Genomic DNA, 19,253 nt, shown 5'->3' on the forward strand with positions numbered 1-19,253 from the left:
GGAATTTAGTCTTCTTTTAACCCAACTTTTAAACTAAATCCAATGAAAAGGTGACATATTTAGTTGATTTCGTGTTGGATTCACGTTTGATAACTCAACCAAAATTAAATCAAAACTAGACGATTAAATTGCATCTGTGCCCAGTGGGAGCCTAGTATTAGCCTATTAGTATTAGCCTACCTGTGTGGAATCTAAGCTTTGACTATCTAAACTAACATGATATACCATCTACTCGTACTATTTGACTTTTTATTTAAAAGCTTTTGTTGATAACAATCCCATTGATTTATCTGTGATAGTTACTTAATCCAAATATTTACTTGTTTATCTCTGTCCATTGATGTAGCACAGAGCTGTATAAAGAGGAGGGAGGACCATGCCTGAGAAGAAATCCTGGAGTTCAGACAGCCGTCCCAAATGTGGCATCCGCAGCTGGAGTGTAGACAGCTACGTGTGGAGCAGCAAGAAACGCTCCCGGAGTTCCCGGAAAACCCCCGGCCTTTGGGGTCCGGAGGGGGAGGGACCGATGGATGAGCAGGGGGTGCGTTCCACCTTGTGTCCGTGGCGACGGCGAGAGAGGAAGTGTAGCTGCACCGTCTTGGGGGAAATCGACACGGACGTCCCCTGTCGAAAAGCCCTTTCTCGACGCTCCCTCCGGCAGAAGTTCCAGGATGCGGTGGGTCAGTGTTTCCCTCTCCGTAATGACCACCATCACCACCACGGCCACTCAACAGAGTCCTCCAGGGGGCTTTCTCTGTGCTCCTCTGGTCCAAGCGGAAGATCCACATCTCGGAGCTCATGCAGGACAAGTGTCCCTTCTCACCCAAGTCGGAGATGGCTCACTGCTGGCACCTCATCAAGAAGCACGCCAGCCACCCCAGCACCATCGTGGGCCTAGAGACTGCCCAAGCTGCTCAGGCTTCCCAGGCTGCCAGCAAAGAACAATTCCCTTCCACATCCTCGTCTCCGCCTTCGATGCCTCTTTCCTGGGAGGGCATATGCTCAAGTAGGGCCCTGAGCCTTGAGGACTGGGACCCGTCCTGTCCACAAGGTGGAGCAGCCCATGGTGACAGCCATACCGACGACATCCTTGTCCCGGACCTCCTCCAGATCAACAACAGCCCGTGTTACTGGGGCATGCTTGACCGCTTCGAAGCCGAGGAGCTCCTGGAGGGCCAGCCAGAGGGCACCTTCCTCCTGCGTGACTCGGCCCAGGACGAATTCCTCTTCTCAGTCAGCTTCCGCCGCTCCAGCCGTTCCCTCCATGCACGCATTGAGCAGAACGGCAAGCGCTTCAGCTTCGACGGACGCGACCCGTGCATGTACCGGGACCCGAGTGTCACAGGCCTGCTCCGGAACTACAGCGACCCAGCCACATGCCTTTTCTTCGAGCCCCTCCTCGCTCTCCTCCTGCCCCGGACTTTCCCCTTCACCCTGCAACACTCGTGCCGCGCCGTGATCTGTAGCTGCACTACGTACCAGGGCATTGATATCCTTCCACTTCCCTATCAGCTCAGGTACTATCTTAGACAGTACCACTACAAGTGCAATGGGGCTTGTGCAGTGTAGAAAAATTATAATTACCTACTATCATTATTGTCCCATGGGTTACTACTCTTCCATATTGACAATGATTTATCAGTTTTCAGAGACCTGTGAAGATCCTTCCTGCAGTCGCAAGATGGGTGCTTTGTAGACTTTTTCATTTCCTTGTGGGAAAATTTAATCGGACACACAAGAGACTTGAATGGGTGTGGGAGGGAGAGTGAGATGATTTGAATGAATGTCAGAGTGAATGATTGCATTATTACAGAAGCTATGAGGAAGTGCACATCTCATCTGGACAAATGTAACATCCCAATACAATAATCATTGCTGTGTTATGGAGAGACAAATCTTTGGCAGCGATTACTGCCTTCTTACAGTAACTTAATGAGCGATAACACTCAGAAACACTTTTAGTATGTACATTTACACATTTAATGCAATATGTGAGGACAGTTTAAAAGTGGTTACATGGCCATCCAACACATAGTCCTTGTTTTTATGCAGAACTTTTTGGGATTTTCAGTCTTGTAACTAGAGGATGCAGAGGGCTGCAGTCTTATCTAAGGCCACAAGATGGCAATATAAATGCACTATTCACACCCATGGTATGTTTACAGATGCATTACAAGTGGGTTTGTCTTGGTTGCCACAACATTTCATTGTTTTTTTCAGTCCCAGAAAAGTACATACAGTGCCTTCAGAAATTATTCATACCCCTTGACTTTTTCTGCATTTTGTTGTGTTACAAAGTGGGATTAAAATGGATTTAATTTAAATTTATTTGGCAACGATCTACCTGAAATAACCTGTAATGTCAAATGGAAGAGAAATGATATATATTACCGTTCAAAAGTTTGGGGTCACTTAGAAACGTCCTTGTCTTTGAAAGAAAAACTCATTTTTTGTCCATTAAAATAACATCAAATTGATCAGAAATACAGTGTAGACACTGTAAATGACTATTGTAGCTGGAAATAGCTGATTTTTAATGGAATATCTACATAGGCGTACAGAGGCCCATCATCAGCAACCATCACTCCTGTGTTCCAATGGTACGTTGTGTTAGCTAATCCAAGTTTATAATTTTAAAATGCTAATTGATCATTAGAAAACCCTTTTACAATTATGTTAGCACAGCTGAAAACTGTTGTCTGATTAAAGAAGCAATAAAAACTGGCCTTCTTTAGACTAGTTGAGTATCTGGAGCATCAGCATTTGTGGGTTCGATTACAGGCTCAAACTTTCTTCTCAAACTCGTCAGTCTATTCTTGTTCTGAGAAATGAAGGCTATTCTTCAACTGGCAGCTTCATTAAATATAGTACCAGCAAAACACCAGTCTCAACGTTAACATTGAAGAGGCGGGTCTGCGCTGCTGGCCTTCTAAGCAGATTTGCAAAGAAAAAGCCATATCTCAGACTGGCCAATAAAAATAAAAGATTAAGATTGGCAAAAGACTACAGACACTGGACAGAGGAAGATTGGAAAAAAAAGTGTTATGGAGAGACAAATCTAAGTTTGAGGTGTTCGGATCACAAAGAAGAACATTTGTGAGAAGCAGAAAAAATGAAAAGATGCTGGAGGAGTTCTTGAAGCCATCTGTCAAGCATGGTGGAGGCAATGTGATGGTCTGGGTGCTTTGGTGGTGGTAAAGTGGGAGATTTGGACTTGAAGAATGAAAGCTATCACTTCATTTTGCAACGCCCTGTGGACGGCGCTTAATTGGAGCCAATTTCCTCCTACAACAGAACAATGACCCAAAGCACATCTCCAAACTATGCAAGAACTATTTAGGGAAGAAGCAGTCAGCTGGTATTCTGTCTATAATGGAGTGGCCAGCACAGTCACCGGATCTAACTGCACTGTCCAATTTACAGTAGCAATTACAGTGAAAGAATATCATGCTATTGTTTGAGGAGAGTGCACAATTATGAACTGAAAATGTATGAATAAACCATTAAGGCACATTTGGGCAGTCTTGATACAATATTTTGAACAGATATGCAATGGTTCATTGGATCAGTCTAAAACTTTGCACATACACTCCTGCTATCTATGGGCCAGCATCTAAATTTTCCTCGGGCTGGAATACTACATTATGGCCTTTCTCTTGCATTTCAAAGATGATACTATAAAAAAGCATGTTTTTTTATTTTTATTATCTTTTACCATATCTAATGTGTTATATTCTCCTACATTAATTTCACATTTACACAAACTTCAAAGTGTTTTCTTTCAAATTGTATCAAGAGTATGCATATCCTTGCTTCAGGTCCTGAGCTACAGGCAGTTAGATTTGGGTATGTAATTTTAGGCGAAAATTGATCCATTTACCAATAGGTGCTCTTCTTTGCGAGGCATTGGAAAACCTCCCTGGTCTTTGTGGTTGAATCCGTGTGTGAAATGTGCTACTTGACTAAGGGACTGTACAGATAATTTCATGTGTAGGGTACAAAGATAATGTCCAATAATGTTTGTAACATGTTTTGTGCTGCTATCATGTTGTGTTGTTACCATGTTGTTGTCGTGTTGTGTTGCTACCATGCTGTGTTGTCATGTGTTGCTGCCTTGCTATGTTGTTGTCTTTAGGTATCTCTTTATGTAGTGTTGTGTTGTCTCTCTTGTCATGATGTGTGTTTTGTCCTATATTTATATGTTATTTTTATTTTTTTATTTTATTTTTATTTTATTTTTATTTATTTATTTTATTTTTACCAACCCCCTTCCCCGCAGGAGGTCTTTTGCCTTTTGGTAGGCCGTCATTGTAAATAAGAATTTGTCCTTAACTGACTTGCCTAGTTAAACAAAGGTTAATAATAATAATAATAATAATAATAATAATAATTAGGTAGTCATTAAAAAATAATGTTAAACACTATTATTGCACAAAGAATCCATGCAACTTATTATGCAACTTATGCAACTTATTACTTATTATTTTACTCCCAAACTTATTTAACCTTGCCATTACAAAAGGGTTGAATACTTATTGACTCAAGACATTTGAGCTTTTCATTTAAAAAAACAACATAATTCCACTTCGACATTATGGGGTATTGTGTGTAGATCAGTGGCACACAATCTCAAGATAACCCATTTCAAATTCAGGCTGTAACACAACAAAATGTGGAAAAAGTCAAGGGGTGTGAATACTTTCTGATGGCACTGTAAAATGGATACTGTTTCATGTTAGCACTTTTTAGAGAGGCCAGATACCTCATTATTCTGATATATTGAATTATGGTCTTCTTAATATTGTTTCCTCAAAATGCTCAAATTTTCAACCACCCAAACAACCTTTAATAACATTAATTCCAATTTCCGTACATGGATACTATATTCTACTTCCAAATACAACCAATAAATGCTCCATTGTCAAACCTCTTTTCTGTGACATTATTTTCTATGTAGAACAGATGGTCAAGAAATATATAATATCTTATTTTTGACTGACTATCTTTGTTTTCTAATCGAGAACCTGTTATCGCATCAACAAAGCACATATCCTTGCTCTACTAGAAAAGCACTTCTCACATAATACTTAACCATGCCCTTACTACTGCTCAGTAAAATAACTTAATAGTATGGTAATATTTGCCTTTCAAATGTGGGAAAAAAATTCAAAGTGCTCTCTGCAAAGAGCACCTTTGAATGTTATTGCATTCCAAAAAGTGGGAGAGATAAGAAATAGAAGGCACTTTCTTCCTCTCTATGCAAGACTAATTCAGATTTTGAAGTCGTTTATTTATTTTACACACTCTTATTTATTTATTTATTTATTTTACACACTCTTAATTATTGCCATTTGGCGATAAGATTGATCCTCACCACCTTCTCAAAACGCATTGGAGAAGAAAGTGCGAGGGGAGGGACCCAAAATGGTTGAAAAATAGGATGCGAGAAATCATGGAAAGACACATTGAAATTCAGTCAGGGGCAGTGTCCCTATTCTCCTCCCTTATCCATAAGCACAATTCCCATCGTGGATTTAACAATGATGGAAGCTCCCCCCGGCAATGATAACACCAATCCATGCTTTTAAACCTGAGCATTTTCCTTCCTCTTCAGCAACTGAGTTAGGAAGGACGCCTGTATATTTGTAGTGACTGGGTGTATTGGTACACCATCTAAAGTGTGATTAATTAATTAATTAATTATAGCACCATGCTCAAAGGGACATTAGTGTCTACTTTTTAAAATGTTTTAACCATCTACCAATAGAAAATCATGGAAAGACACATTTAAATTCAGTCATAGGCAGCATCCCTATTCTCCTCCCTTATCCATAAGCACAATTCCCATCATGGATTTAACAATGGCAAAAGCTCCCCCCCCGGCAATGATAACACCAATCCATTGCTTTTAAACCTGTGACGGGAAGTGTGCAAGTGCACACTTTGGGTGAAGTGTGGAGAATCGTGATGCTGACCATGTGTCTAGATGATGGGGAAAATAAATATGGTTTCTCAATGGACAGAGGCAGGAGCCATACTTTTATTGATCTTCCCATACCAGAGAAATTAAATATGAATGTGTCTCAGATTATCCAGTTATCATTGCAGTCAGACCCCATCCAGAGTTTAACATTGTAACACTGTATTAAGGTATCTTATTATATACAGAATTAATTAAATCACAGACGATTCTGTGATGGGATTGTATGTCTTTGGTTTTAGCTCATTTGTAGTAATCAGTCAACATGGGCACACACACAAGCAAGCACACACATTGCACAGGTTACTCACACACAGACACCCACACACATAACTCACAAGCACACAGGCACACACACACAGGCTTTATTGGAGACTATTGGATTTCATTGCAGTAATATTTAGACACAGCTGTCTGCAGCAGCCTATTTCCTGTTGTGCTTATGAAATTACTCCAGCGAGACACCTCTCAGCCAATAGAAAGTATACCAAGATCAGATTGTCTGGGCCACATGGGTTTGTAAAGAGATGACAGGTACTCACCAGTGGAGGCTGCCGAGGGGAGGATAGCTCATAATAATGTCTGGAACTGCGCCAATTGAATGGCATCAAACCATGGGGTTGACGTATTTGATAAGTTCCACTCATTCTGCTCCAGCCATTACCACAGCCAGTCTTCCCTAATTAAGGTGCTGTGGTCCTGTGGTACTTACATATTGTTGTTTGATACACATTTTATTTCGTTGCCCAGTCTTTTGTGTATACAATACTTTTTTGTATCATTTTAACTCTTATTAACAATGATGTGAATAAACATACAACTCTTTGAAAACGAATGCAAGGAGCTTAGACTATACTGGGAGTTAGATTTTGAGGTTGAATTCGTTTTAAGCAGAAGGAAATTATCGATGACTTGATTGGAATTAATTTATCATTTATATTTGAAAAGATACAAAGCCGCATATCTACTGCATAGCTAGCTGCCGCCTGCCTACATGACAAAGTTAGGATGATAGATTTTTGCTGGCGCTCGTCTTTTTTGGGCACATGGGAGGAGCAAAGGAGGAGTCGGGGGAGTGGTGACGCTTGACGTCGCGGGCGGGAATCCTGAAGCTCTTTTGGGTTCCTCGTTTTCAACAGCGCGGGAGTTTCTGCCATCACAGAAAGAGGATTCTACAGTAAGTTTGGTTTTATGATCCCTGTTTCACTCATCTCCTGCAACATGATATATTCAAAGAGACGATTTCAAACGTTTGGAATGATTACGTGGTTTTGTCATGTGGTTTTTAGCCAGTTAGCTATTTTGAACTGTTATTCTGCCCCGGTTAGCTGACGCTAGCTAGTTATGTGGTTCAAAGGTCCTAGCACATATAACACACAGGAATACATTTTCAAAGAAAGTGAATTGCACACTTAAAAAAGTAGTAAACTAACTAGATAACTTGACTAAGTCATAGATAGTACAATGCAGTGTTCGTTATTAAATAAGATGAATGATACTGTAGCTGTGTTATTGATCCACAAGGGGAAATTTGATTGCACTTGCAATAGTAGCTAATAGTAGTTAATCAAACGGGTACCAAGGCAGCCAATAACCTTAGCGACACGACAGTGGACAACAATAAAATAAGTAGACAACAATAAAATGAATAGCACATCAATACTGTTTAGTTAATAAGTGGCACTCGAGAAGAAGAATTCAGTATGTTAGCTAGTTCATGTGTATGTACAACATAAATGGGAACATGCCACTTCCACATTTGCATCACCTCTCATTCTCTGATAATGCTATCATTTCAGTAGAGCAATGCCCTGTGAAAGGAAACCAATGCGCTACGGCCACTCGGAGGGACACACTGATGTTTGCTTCGATGACGTTGGAAAGTAAGTATAACTGAAGCAGCCATGACAGCTGGAACATATTCACTACCAGCGTTACCTCCCGTCCATAAAGTGGCAGCTGAACATGGCTCATCTGATATATTGGTTAAAAGACTTGTCAAAAAACATGAAATTAAGCAATATATCACATTACTTATTACTTATACATGTTTTGTTTAAAAAAACATTAAGCATGGTCATCAGGCCAAAAAATATTTGTGGCTGGTAGATTTTTCCATCTACTTCTACCTGCCATAGTGGCTGGTTGACCCTAACGTAAATGTTAGGCCCTGGTCATCAAATAGGCATAAAACAAATGTAATATACACAACTGAAATATTTGTTTAAAGTAATGTCAATTGATTATGATCAATAAGTGATGAGCACTAATGGCAGTCACTACCATCATGGGACTTTTATTTATTGTTTTATGCTTTGTTAGAGAGTTCAACCCATCATGCATAGTGCATTTAATGTTAAAAGAATAATCAAACCCATTATTTTTTAATAATCAAACTGACCTCAAAAAGTGCTAATCTCTCAGCACTAATAAATATTGTCCAGGTAGTAATATAAGTATAGAGGCAGTCGCTGAAATTATTCTTGCCTGACATTCTCAGGTATATAGTCACTTGTGGAAGTGATGGGGATGTGAGAATATGGGAGAGTCTGGATGACGACGATCCCAAGTCCATCAACGTGGGGGAGAAGGTCTATTCTTTAGCCTTGAAGGTGAGTCTCATACCAGTCTGCCATTGCCAAAGTTACCAATGTGTTTCACAGCAAATATGCAATAAGCCTACTCAATGTGGTTGCCAATGAGGTACTCCTGAGACATGGCTGTAGGCTCTTAGACCCTACAACCACTCTTAGACCCTACAACCAATTAGAGTCTACAACCATATTGCAGGTGGTTGATGTCAATTCTATAACACTTCTTATTTTATTATCTTCCTGGGGTCCACAAGAAACACAACATGATGAGTAAGAACACACTTATACACCATTTAGACAAGGACAGTCACAGAAATGTAAAATGTAACAATATACAAACGATACAACAAAAATAATACAAACTATATGTGTTTGTGTGTTCCCTCAATGTCCCTGCTGTTCCATGAGATGTTTAATCTGTTTTTTTAAAGATCATTTTGCTGTTTGCTTGAGTAATTTGAGATGGGACTTCCATGCAATCATGGCTAGGGCTGTGGCAGTCCTGAAATTTTGTCAGCCAGTAATTGACGTTATTTAACATTAACATAAGCACGTTTAGCATCTCCTGCCTTCCACGCATAGCCTACAAGCCACTGATGCAGAACTTTGAACATCTACATTTTAAAAAGTTGAATAAATCCATTTAATATAGCCTACACCATCACAGTAAATCCATAATTTAATTTAGACTGGTCTAAAGAAACATGATATGAAGTAAATGTAGTCAATTTCAGAGGAACAGAAAAGCATACTCTGCTTTACTCTCACTAGATGAGCCAAGTAAAGCCTCCCCGGCCAAACCCGGAAGGCACTGGGCCAATTGTACGTCGCCCTATGGGACTCCCGGTCACGGCCGGTTGTGAGACAGCCTGGGATCGAACCCAGTTCTGTAGTGACGCCTCAAGCACTGCGATGCTTGAGTTGCTGCGCCACTCGGGAAGCCCTGCGGAATTTAAAAATATATATTTTATAGTATGAAGAATACAATTGAACACAGCTTCATAAATATTCTGTTTTGACCGTTTAACAAAGAAACTGGTCCTCCTATATTCTTAATTTAGAGTTATTTATGCAATGTGATACAAACGTTGGGCTATATGTTTTTTTTTAATACATTGTAAAGCTGCATGATGGGACTCTAATGATTTTTAAAAAGCTTCAAGCTGCACACACTTCATCACGCTCTCATTCACAATTTGACAAGCACTTGATAATATTCTCACCAGGCCTCAAATTTCCATGCGGCATCCCCCTTGTGTGGCCGTAATGCCCCCTAAAAAATCCATGCCTTTTGCGGCCAAAGTGGCCGTTGTGCCCTAGGGCTGAATATAATAATTATAATTGCCGTGCTCCAAAGCACATCTCACTCACTCGCAGATATAGCCGATGTCCGTCACATGATCGATCGGGTCCTTCTCACAGGCATTTTAGTTAAGTAGGCTACAAGTGAAGGAAGAGACACATTGGGACGCAACTGTGTGCATCCCTCTAATCGAATTCCGATGCGCATATTAAAGATGACAGAACTGTCCAGAACTGCCTACTTTTCTTCAGCCAACAAGATGAGTAGGCCTAATGAACAGTGAAAGCACTATCCTATGTCAATGTACTTATCCGCCATAGTACAAAAGTTGACCAATTCTATTGATGATGCAACAGATCAGAATGTTTAGCTTAATGTTGATAAACTAAACTCACTAATATAAGAAACGTCCTCTCACTGTCAACTGCGTTTATTTTCAGCAAACTTAACGTGTAAATATTTGTATGAACATAACAAGATTCAACAGCTGGGACATAAACTGAACAAGTTCCACAGACATGTGACTAACAAATGGAATAATGTGTCCCTGAACAAAGGGGGGAGGTCAAAATCAAAGTAACAGTCAGTATCTGGTGTGGCCACCAGCTGCATTAAGTACTGCAGTGCATCTCCTCATGGACTGCACCAGATTTTCCAGTTCTTGCTGTGAGATGTTTACCCAAGGCACCTGCAAGCTCCCGGATATTTCTGGGGGGAATGGCCCTCTCCCTCCGATCCAACACGTCCCAGACGTGCTCAATGGGATTGAGATCCAGGCTCTTTGCTGGCCATGGCAGAACACTGACATTCCTGTCTTGCAGGAAATCACACACAGATCGAGCAGTATGGCTGGTGGTATTGTCATGATGGAGGGTTGTGTCAGGATGAGCTTGCAGGAAGGGTAACACATGAGGGAGGAGGATGTCTTCCCTGCATTGCACAGCGTTGAGATTCCCTGCAATGACAACAAGCTCAGTCCGATGATGCTGTGACACACCGCCCCCAGACCATGACGGACCCTCCACCTCCAAATCGATCCCACTCCAGAGTACAGGCCTCGGTGTAACGCTCATTCCTTCAACGATAAATGCGAATCCGACCATCACCCCTGGTGAGACAAAACCGCGACTCGTCAGTGAAGAGCACTTTTTGCCAGTCCTGTCTGGTCCAGCGACGGTGGGCTTGTGCCCATAGGCAACGTTGTTGCCAGTGATGTCTGGTGAGGACATGATTTACAACAGACCTACAAGCCCTCAGTCCAGCCTCTCTCAGCCTATTGCGGACAGCCTGAGCACTGATTGTGCATTCCTGGTGTAACTCGGGCAGTTGTTGCCGTCCTGTACCTGTCCCGCAGGTGTGATGTTTGGATGTACCGATCCTGTGCAGGTGTTGTTACATGTGGTCTGCCACTGCGAGGACAATCAGCTGTCCGTCCTGTCTCCAGGTAGCGCTGTCTTAGGCGTCTCACAGTATGGACATTGCAATTTATTGCCCTGCCCACATCTGCAGTCCTCATGCCTCCTTGCAGAATGCCTAAGGCACGTTCACGCAGATGAGCAGGGACCCTGACATTGCAATTTATTGCCCTGCCCACATCTGCAGTCCTCATGCCTCCTTGCAGAATGCCTAAGGCACGTTCACGCAGATGAGCAGGGACCCTGGGCATCTTTCTTTTGGTGTTTTTCCAGAGTAATTAGAAAGGCATCTTTAATGTCCTAAGTTTTTGTAACTGTGACCTTAATTGCCTACCATCTTAGACTGTTCCACAGGTGCATGTTCATTGTTTATGGTTCATTGAACAAGCATGGGAAACAGTGTTTAAACCCTTTACAATGAAGATCAGAATTCGTAATAATCCAAATATCTTAGAAAGATTGTCCTGAAAAAGGATGTTTCTTTTTTTGCTGTTTTATCAGGCTATTTCTCCACATTTATAAGCTCAGCAATGTGCACACAGCAGTAGGCTATAAGTGCACATTTTCTAAATGCTATCAAATAGCTGGAAAACACTTCTCAAAAGTGACTACAAATGCAGTTATGCATGTAATGGTTTATTACAAAGGTGCATTTTTATAGTGAAAATGATCTTGCCCAAACTTGAAACTCACGTGCAGCCTATGTATGCCAGTTAGGCTTTACACCGGTTATAAAGCGGATTAATGTGCTTAGTTGTAAGATGTTATTTGGCCACCAGTTGTGATACAAACCTTATCAAATTGGGCTAGGCTACATGAGGTCTGCGACTATGATTTTAAGTTGTAAAAAAAGGCACGTGCTGTTTCTTCCCTTACTGCACAAGCTGGGCATCATTCACAAGTGATAGGCTAATACTGTCACCTATAAGACTGTTATTCATTTAATGTTTAATTTACATATACTAAATAATATGTGAAATTAGTTTTGATTTAGAATGGACCATTATCATGCACCTGTCTCAGAACAGTGGTATGGGGAAAAAAATACACGTCATCTATGCACTGAAATAGTGAATTGAGGACGCTTTTCCCGTGGATAATTTTCATGCCAGCCTGGTAGGCTATACTCCTGTTGTAGTCCTAGCCTATAGAAAGCGGATGGGATCCTCGCTCTCATATATTTCCCCTCTATCACTCCAGTGCTTTACACACACCCATTCATATCCCCTGCACTCCTCTCCTGGGAGGTAATACAGATTATTGCAAATCCTCTAATGTTGATGACCTGAGTTCTTTCTTGTCAATTGTTTCTATGAAGTTGCCATTAAATTGCTCTGCCATTATTATTGTATGAGGCATTATTGGTGGGGTTACCCCTGTCCTGTGACGTGTGTGTGTGTGTTATATGGTGTGTCTTATCTTTTCTCTCCTCTGGCAAACCGGCTACACTCTAGGCAGTCTCTTTTGCCGACGTGTGTGTCTGGTAGTGGTACTCCACCTAGCCTACTCTTTTCAATTTCGGCAGGGTTAATACCTGCCTGGTGCCCCAATTTTTTAAATGTATATTTACTAATAATACCACTACAATCCTCTTTAAGCTTTACAGGAATGAACGTATACAGCAACACCTCCCCATAGACATTCCTGTTTTTTCTGTAGATGTTAATCCTTCTATTGCTACTGCTTTATAATCAAAGGATTTATCTGAGTGAGTTTCAGAGATGGCCGGTATATGAATGTTATCCGATGTTAGCAAGTTATTGATTTCATGACCCTTGTTTCTAAGGTTACATACTTAGTCAAGTTGTACATACATTATGATAATATTCAAACAGTGCTCCCCGTTACAAATCTAGGTTTATTTGTCATATTCATGGCATACAGTGAGTGTACAATGAAATTCTTATGTTTATCTAACTTTGTCTTTTCTTCCCATAATATATAGAATGGGAAGCTGGTCACAGCAGCCTCCAACAACACAGTACAAATCCACACGTTCCCTGAGGGTGACCCAGATGGCATCCTCACCCGCTTTACCACCAACGCCACCCACATCACCTACAACAGCAGCGGCTCCAGAGTCGCTGCCGGATCTAGGTACTGTAGACGGACACCCATAGAAATAGAATGACTTAGAATATGTCATTTTTGTGTTACCACCCTGATGTGCAGAGCTCAGAGCAAATTGCTAGAAGCTGAACAAATTATATTCTGAATGTCATTATCCTCCTCAGTTCGGCAATGCAGATATCTACGTTTATTTCCTTGTCATAAAAATGTGTTTCTGGTTTGATGGTTATACTAATGATCCCAATATAGTTTTTGTGCCAGATCATAGATTAGATTAACAATCAAGCGTTTTGGGGGATTTGGAAGGACATTGGACTTCTAGCGGGATAATTCCAGTTTAAGAATCAATGGGCAGGGTTTTGAATATAGGATCTTTACACTGTAGAATGACTGCTTGAACACAGCGTGCGTGGATGACTTTTGACCAAATAGTCACGAAACAGCATTCAATTCCTTTCTGATTAGTCTAGACTTTAAGTCATTTGCTGTTTGCTGTACGCATTGATTCCCTAAACAGGTGTATCACAGAAATGAAGACTGACCATATCTCTTGATTGATTAGGCCATTTTCACGTGGCTAATATCCGTTTGAATATTGACTTGATCAACACCGGCATCTGAGGCCTGTTGAGGGTTACAGATGTAGGATCTTAATTTGAGCCAATTTGCTACAGCAGGAAACATTTTATTATTATGTGGAATATCGTTAATGGACATTTTTGTAGGGGATGATCAATCAAGTCTGAAATTTTAAGGTGAAAATTATATACTTTAGAAGCGTTTTTAAGCCTTGAGTACATTACAAGTTTGCATTTCCTGCTGTGCAATAGGGTGATCAAATGAAGATATGGCATCTGTATGACATCCACCACTGATTTGAGGAAATTCGTTTCTTGCGTCTATTTCCTTCTGCAGATCTAACTGATCTAGATATGTAATACTGTATGTGTCTGACACAAAGTAAAAGTTGGAAGCAGAGCACTTACTACTCAATTGATTGTTTGCATGATTTATTAATTCATTCCTTCAAACATTTTATTTCCACACTCCTTCACTCACTCCCCAGAGATTAGATTTTTCCTGACTAATCAAGAATTCTTGCTTTAATGAAATGATCCATTTTATATCATTAAATCGGACATACCCGTAGCCCAAACAATGATTTTCTTTGATGATTCTTCTTCCTTTGTTCTGATTGTGTGTGTGTGTGTGTGTGTGTGTGTGTGTGTGTGTGTGTGTGTGTGTGTGTGTGTGTGTGTGTGTGTGTGTGTGTGTGTGTGTGTGTGTGTGTGTGTGTGTGTGTGTGTGTGTGTGTGTGTGTGTGTGTGTGTGTGTGTGTGTGTGTGTGTGTGTGTGTGTGCCTCCCTCAGTGACTTCATGGTGAAGGTAGTGGAGATGTACGACAGCAGTCAGCAGAAGACCCTGCGGGGACACACTGCACCCATCCTCAGTGTCACCTTTGACCCCAAGGATGAGTTCCTGGTAGGAATCATCTACAACGTTACCCTTACCACCACTAATTTTACAGGTTTTGACATGATACTAATTTGTTAGATACTGTTATTGTGCATTGGGAATAGACTAGAATGCTTTATTCATACAAGAAAAAGTAATTGTCAAACCTTTCTCGTCTCAGGCCTCTGCTAGTTGTGATGGATCTGTAGCTGTGTGGAAGATTGAGGAACAGGTAACAAGCCATCACCCCACCTCATATTCTACTCTTCTGTTTAGCTCATTGTCATTGAAATCCTTGGGCGGGCTGCCTAAGGGTTTTTTCCGTATGCCTACCTCCAAACAGTGTAAAAAAATATATGTATACAGTACCAATCAAATGTTTGGACACACCTACTCATTCAAGGGTTTTATTTATTTGTACTATTTTCTACATTGTAGAATAATAGTGAAGACATCAACACTATGAAATAACACATATGGAATCATGTAGTAACTAAAATAGTTTAAAAAAAGATATATATATTTTATATTTGAGATTCTTCATAGTAGCCACCCTTTGCATTGATGACAGCTTTGCCCAGTCTTGGCATTCTCTCGACCAGCTTCACCTAGAATGCTTTTCCAACCGTCTTGAATGAGTTCCCACATATGCTGATCTCTTGTTGGCTACATTTCCTTCACTCTGCAGTCCAACTCATCCCAAACCCTCTAAATTGGGGAGGTCGGGTCGTCTTATGCAGCACTCCATTACTCTCCTTCTTTGTCAAATAGCCCTTACACAGCCTGGAGGTGTGTTGGGTCATTGTCTTGAAAAACAAGTGTTAGTCCTACTAAGTGCAAACCAGATGGGATGGTGTATCTGCAGAATGCTGTAAGTCTGCCTTGAATTCTAAATAAATCACGGACAGTGTCACCAGCAAAGCACCATCACACCACCTCCACCATGCTTCACATGCGGCGATCATCCGTTCATCTACTCTGCATCTCACAAAGACACAGCGGTTAAAACCAAAAATGTCAAATTTGGACTCATCAGACCAAATGACAGATTTCCACTGATCTAATGTCCATTGCTAGTGTTTCTTGGCCCATGCAAGTCTCATCTTCTTATTGGTGTCCTTTAGTTTTTTTGTTGTTGCAGCAATTGGACCATGAAGGCCTGATTCACGCAGTCTCCTCTGAACAGTTGATGTTGAGATGTGTCTGTTACTTGAACTCTGAAGCTTTTATTTGGGCTGCAATTTCTGAGGCTGGTAATTCTAATGAACTTATCCTCTGCAACAGAGTAACTCTGGGTCTTCCTTTCCTGTGGTGGTCCTCATGAGAGCCAATTTCGTCATAGCGCTTGATGGTTTTTGCAACTGCACTTGAAGAAACTTTCAAAGTCTTAAAGTAGTGATGGACTTTCGTTTCTCTTAGGTTATTTGAGCTATTCTTGCCATAATATGGACTTGGTTTTTTACCTAATAGCACCATCTTATGTATACCACCCATACCTTGTCACAACATAACTTATTGTCTCAAACACATTAAGAATGAAGAAATTCCACAAATGAACAAGGCAAACCTGTTACTTGAAATACATTCCAGGTGACTACCTCATGAAACTGGTTGAGATAATTCTAAGAGTGGGCAAAGCTGTCATCATGGCAAAGGGTGGCTACTGTGAAGAGTCTCGACTATAAAATATATTGTTTCTGCTCTTGCTCTATCAACTGCCAGTTGAAAGCATATTTAAAAAATGATATCTGGGTCGTTTAACACTAAAGTGTTTTGTTAAATGAAAATGTGTCTTTCTTATTGGATAAGTCAAGGTAGTCTCTCTCCAGTTTCAGTCAGTTTTCTTGCCTAATGAACATGACCGTGTTATTGCATTAGAGCAGTGTTTGTCAAACTCTGTCCTGGGGCTCCTTCTGGGTGCACGTTTTGGTTTTTGCCCTAGCGCTACACACATTATTCAAATAATCAACTTATCAAGCTTTGGTTATTTGAATCCGCTGTGTAATGCTAGAGGAAAAACCAAAACCAAAACCCGGGGGAGTTTGGGAAACCCTGCGTTCGAGTGATCTGAGAAACTCTGCTTTGGATTCATTCAGACTCAGGTGACCAGCTGGCCGCTGCTGCAGAAGTCCAATGATGTCATCAATGCCAAGTCCCTGTGCCGACTGGCCTGGCAGCCCAAGGCCGCTAAGGTACTAACTCACTTACCTCTACTTTTAGGTTATAGACTTAAAAAGAAAAATGCTATTGCAACCTCTTTCGATAAGGAATTGAGACCCAAAGCTCAAGAGAAGTTTCAAGTGTGTATCACCAAGGATACAGTCAGCTGAGTGCATACATTTAGAAAGTTCACAACACATTTTATACTCTTGTATGCATCACCTCCCCAGCTATACATTTTATGACACCAATGAGTTTCCCTCCTTTCCCATGTGCAATGGCCATGGTCCTCTTGTTTAGCTAGATGTCAGAATCACACCCCGACCATCCTTGGCCTGACCCTTCTATCTGATCCTAGGCAATTTCTTCTCATCTGATTATGTCAATCTTTCTAAATTAGCATACACACAGTTTCAAGTGCATCTGCTCTCTCTGTTCAGTGCGCTCTTTTCTTAGCAGTGGTCTCAGTTTGGCAGATGCGTGGGGATGAGATGTCCGTGTGCTTCAAGGTTTACCTGATCTTTTTTCTGCAGTTTACTTGAAGATCACTCCGCGACACACACAATTTTCATTTATTTTATTTTACCTTTATTTAACTAGGCAAATCAGTTAAGAAAACAAAAATCTTATTTTCAATGACGGCCTAGGAACAGTACAGATGAAGATGAAAAATGAACAGGCCTACTTGTACATCTTACTGTATAAATTGTTGAAAACTTGTCTAGGTTGGAACTGTTGCTGTTTAAAATACAATAATAATTTTCATTCTTAACTGGAATAAACGGATTGAAGCAAGATGCTTTTTGAGGCGAACACATTCACACAGTTCTGGGTTGCTCATCTGCAGCAGGAAGTGGTCTCCTGCCTGACTGAGAAAGCAGTAGATGTTCTGGTCCAGTTTGGCACCACATACCTATGTGAGTCAGGGCTCTCAACTCTGACATACTTTTAAAAAACAAAAAAACAAGAACTGTTTCTGTACAAGGCTAAGCTTGAGCTCAGTGTTGCACTGTCCAAAACTGATCCCAGAATAGACATGCTCTCATTAGAACTGTGTGTGTGTTTTCTGGTCTACATATGTGTGATGTGATCAATCACTTTATTCCAGTTCAGAATAAAAAAATATATTACATTTTAAAACTTCTTATGGCTGCTGTCCCTGTACAGGGATCAACATCAGCGGAAATTTCAGAGTGACAACTAATAGTACTCGATACAACTCAAACTTTCATTAAAACACACATGCAGGGTACTCAATTGAAGCTACGTTTTTTGCAGTCTGTCAATGAGTACTGTTACATGCACACAATGCGGTTATTGTGGATATAATAGATTAATATATTAGTTTGATCAATTTTTACATGCTTTGTAAGAATAACTATTTCCCCTATATTCCTAATTACATGGATACATCTGAAATCATGCTACCTGATGGAACTCACCAATCAAATAAATGTTCTACCGTGATATTTTTGGGAAGCATATTTGAGTTTGGTCATATAAAGTTTATGCAACAGTTCCAACATAGACTTTCAACAATTTCTACAGTAAGATGTACAGTAGGCCTGATCATTTTTAATCTGTACTGTTACTTAGGATTGCCCTATCAAGAAGCCTGTGTGTGTGTGTTCTGTTATTTATCAGTGTGACGTGATCAATCTGTTTATTCCTGTTCAGAATGTAAATTATTTATTGTATTTTAACAGCAACAGTTCCAACCTAGACCGGTATGACAGGGTTTTTAATGGGGGAAAATACACATTTATATGGATATTTAATTTCATTGTTATTTGTTTTTGTCTATACTGCATTTGTTTTAGGCATAAGGGCAATGAAAATGTACTGATATTTATGTATAGTAGCATATTTTTCTAAGCTTGGGTCTCAGGAAAACACAGAATTTCTCATTTGGGTCCCAGGCTGAAAAGGTTTAAGATGCCCTGTTTTAAGGTGACCTATAGTTTTCACCTGTTCAGTACCTCCTTTTATGCACCATTATTATTTTTTCAGGTTAGTCTCATCGAGATATATTTTTAAAGACCGATCCTGATCCACTTAGTGACACTTAATCCATTATGTCAGTGCGTCCAGTGGTTTCCATAGTGTGTGTGTGTCTAGCTCCTGGCCGTTCCCGTGGAGACAACAGTGCAGCTGTACCAGAGAGACTCCTGGGCCCAGGTGGGCACACTCTCCGATGACCTTGGCACACAGGTGAGGTCAATGGGTAAAGTGGACACCTGGGGGGCATGTTCAGTAAGGTTACAAAAGGGTTTGAA

General features: G+C 40.7%; 2 protein-coding genes across 4 annotated transcripts in view; both read left to right on the forward strand.

The window, feature by feature from the left end:
• The first annotated feature begins 376 nt into the window (after nt 1-376).
• On the forward strand, nt 377-1,569 carry socs4 (suppressor of cytokine signaling 4). Its single transcript, XM_046307805.1, is given in 2 exon segments — nt 377-745; nt 748-1,569. Coding segments are annotated over 2 exon segments (1,191 nt in total).
• Nucleotides 1,570-7,042: 5,473 nt separating this feature from the next.
• Nucleotides 7,043-19,253, forward strand: part of wdhd1 (WD repeat and HMG-box DNA binding protein 1) — a 48,711-nt gene continuing 36,500 nt past the window's right edge. Inside the window, exons 1-8 of one of the 3 annotated variants that reach the window (XM_046308837.1) lie at nt 7,043-7,157; nt 7,780-7,863; nt 8,481-8,592; nt 13,238-13,389; nt 14,733-14,844; nt 14,999-15,049; nt 16,914-17,009; nt 19,096-19,188. In XM_046308837.1, the coding sequence (XP_046164793.1) occupies nt 7,787-7,863; nt 8,481-8,592; nt 13,238-13,389; nt 14,733-14,844; nt 14,999-15,049; nt 16,914-17,009; nt 19,096-19,188 (693 nt within the window). In that variant the 5' untranslated portion in view covers nt 7,043-7,157; nt 7,780-7,786. The remainder of the gene's footprint in view (nt 7,158-7,779; nt 7,864-8,480; nt 8,593-13,237; nt 13,390-14,732; nt 14,845-14,998; nt 15,050-16,913; nt 17,010-19,095; nt 19,189-19,253) is intronic. The other 2 variants (XM_046308835.1, XM_046308836.1) reach the window with 2 other exon arrangements.

Source organism: Oncorhynchus gorbuscha, linkage group LG17 (genome assembly GCF_021184085.1).
Source record: "Oncorhynchus gorbuscha isolate QuinsamMale2020 ecotype Even-year linkage group LG17, OgorEven_v1.0, whole genome shotgun sequence".
Classification (NCBI taxonomy): domain Eukaryota; kingdom Metazoa; phylum Chordata; class Actinopteri; order Salmoniformes; family Salmonidae; genus Oncorhynchus; species Oncorhynchus gorbuscha.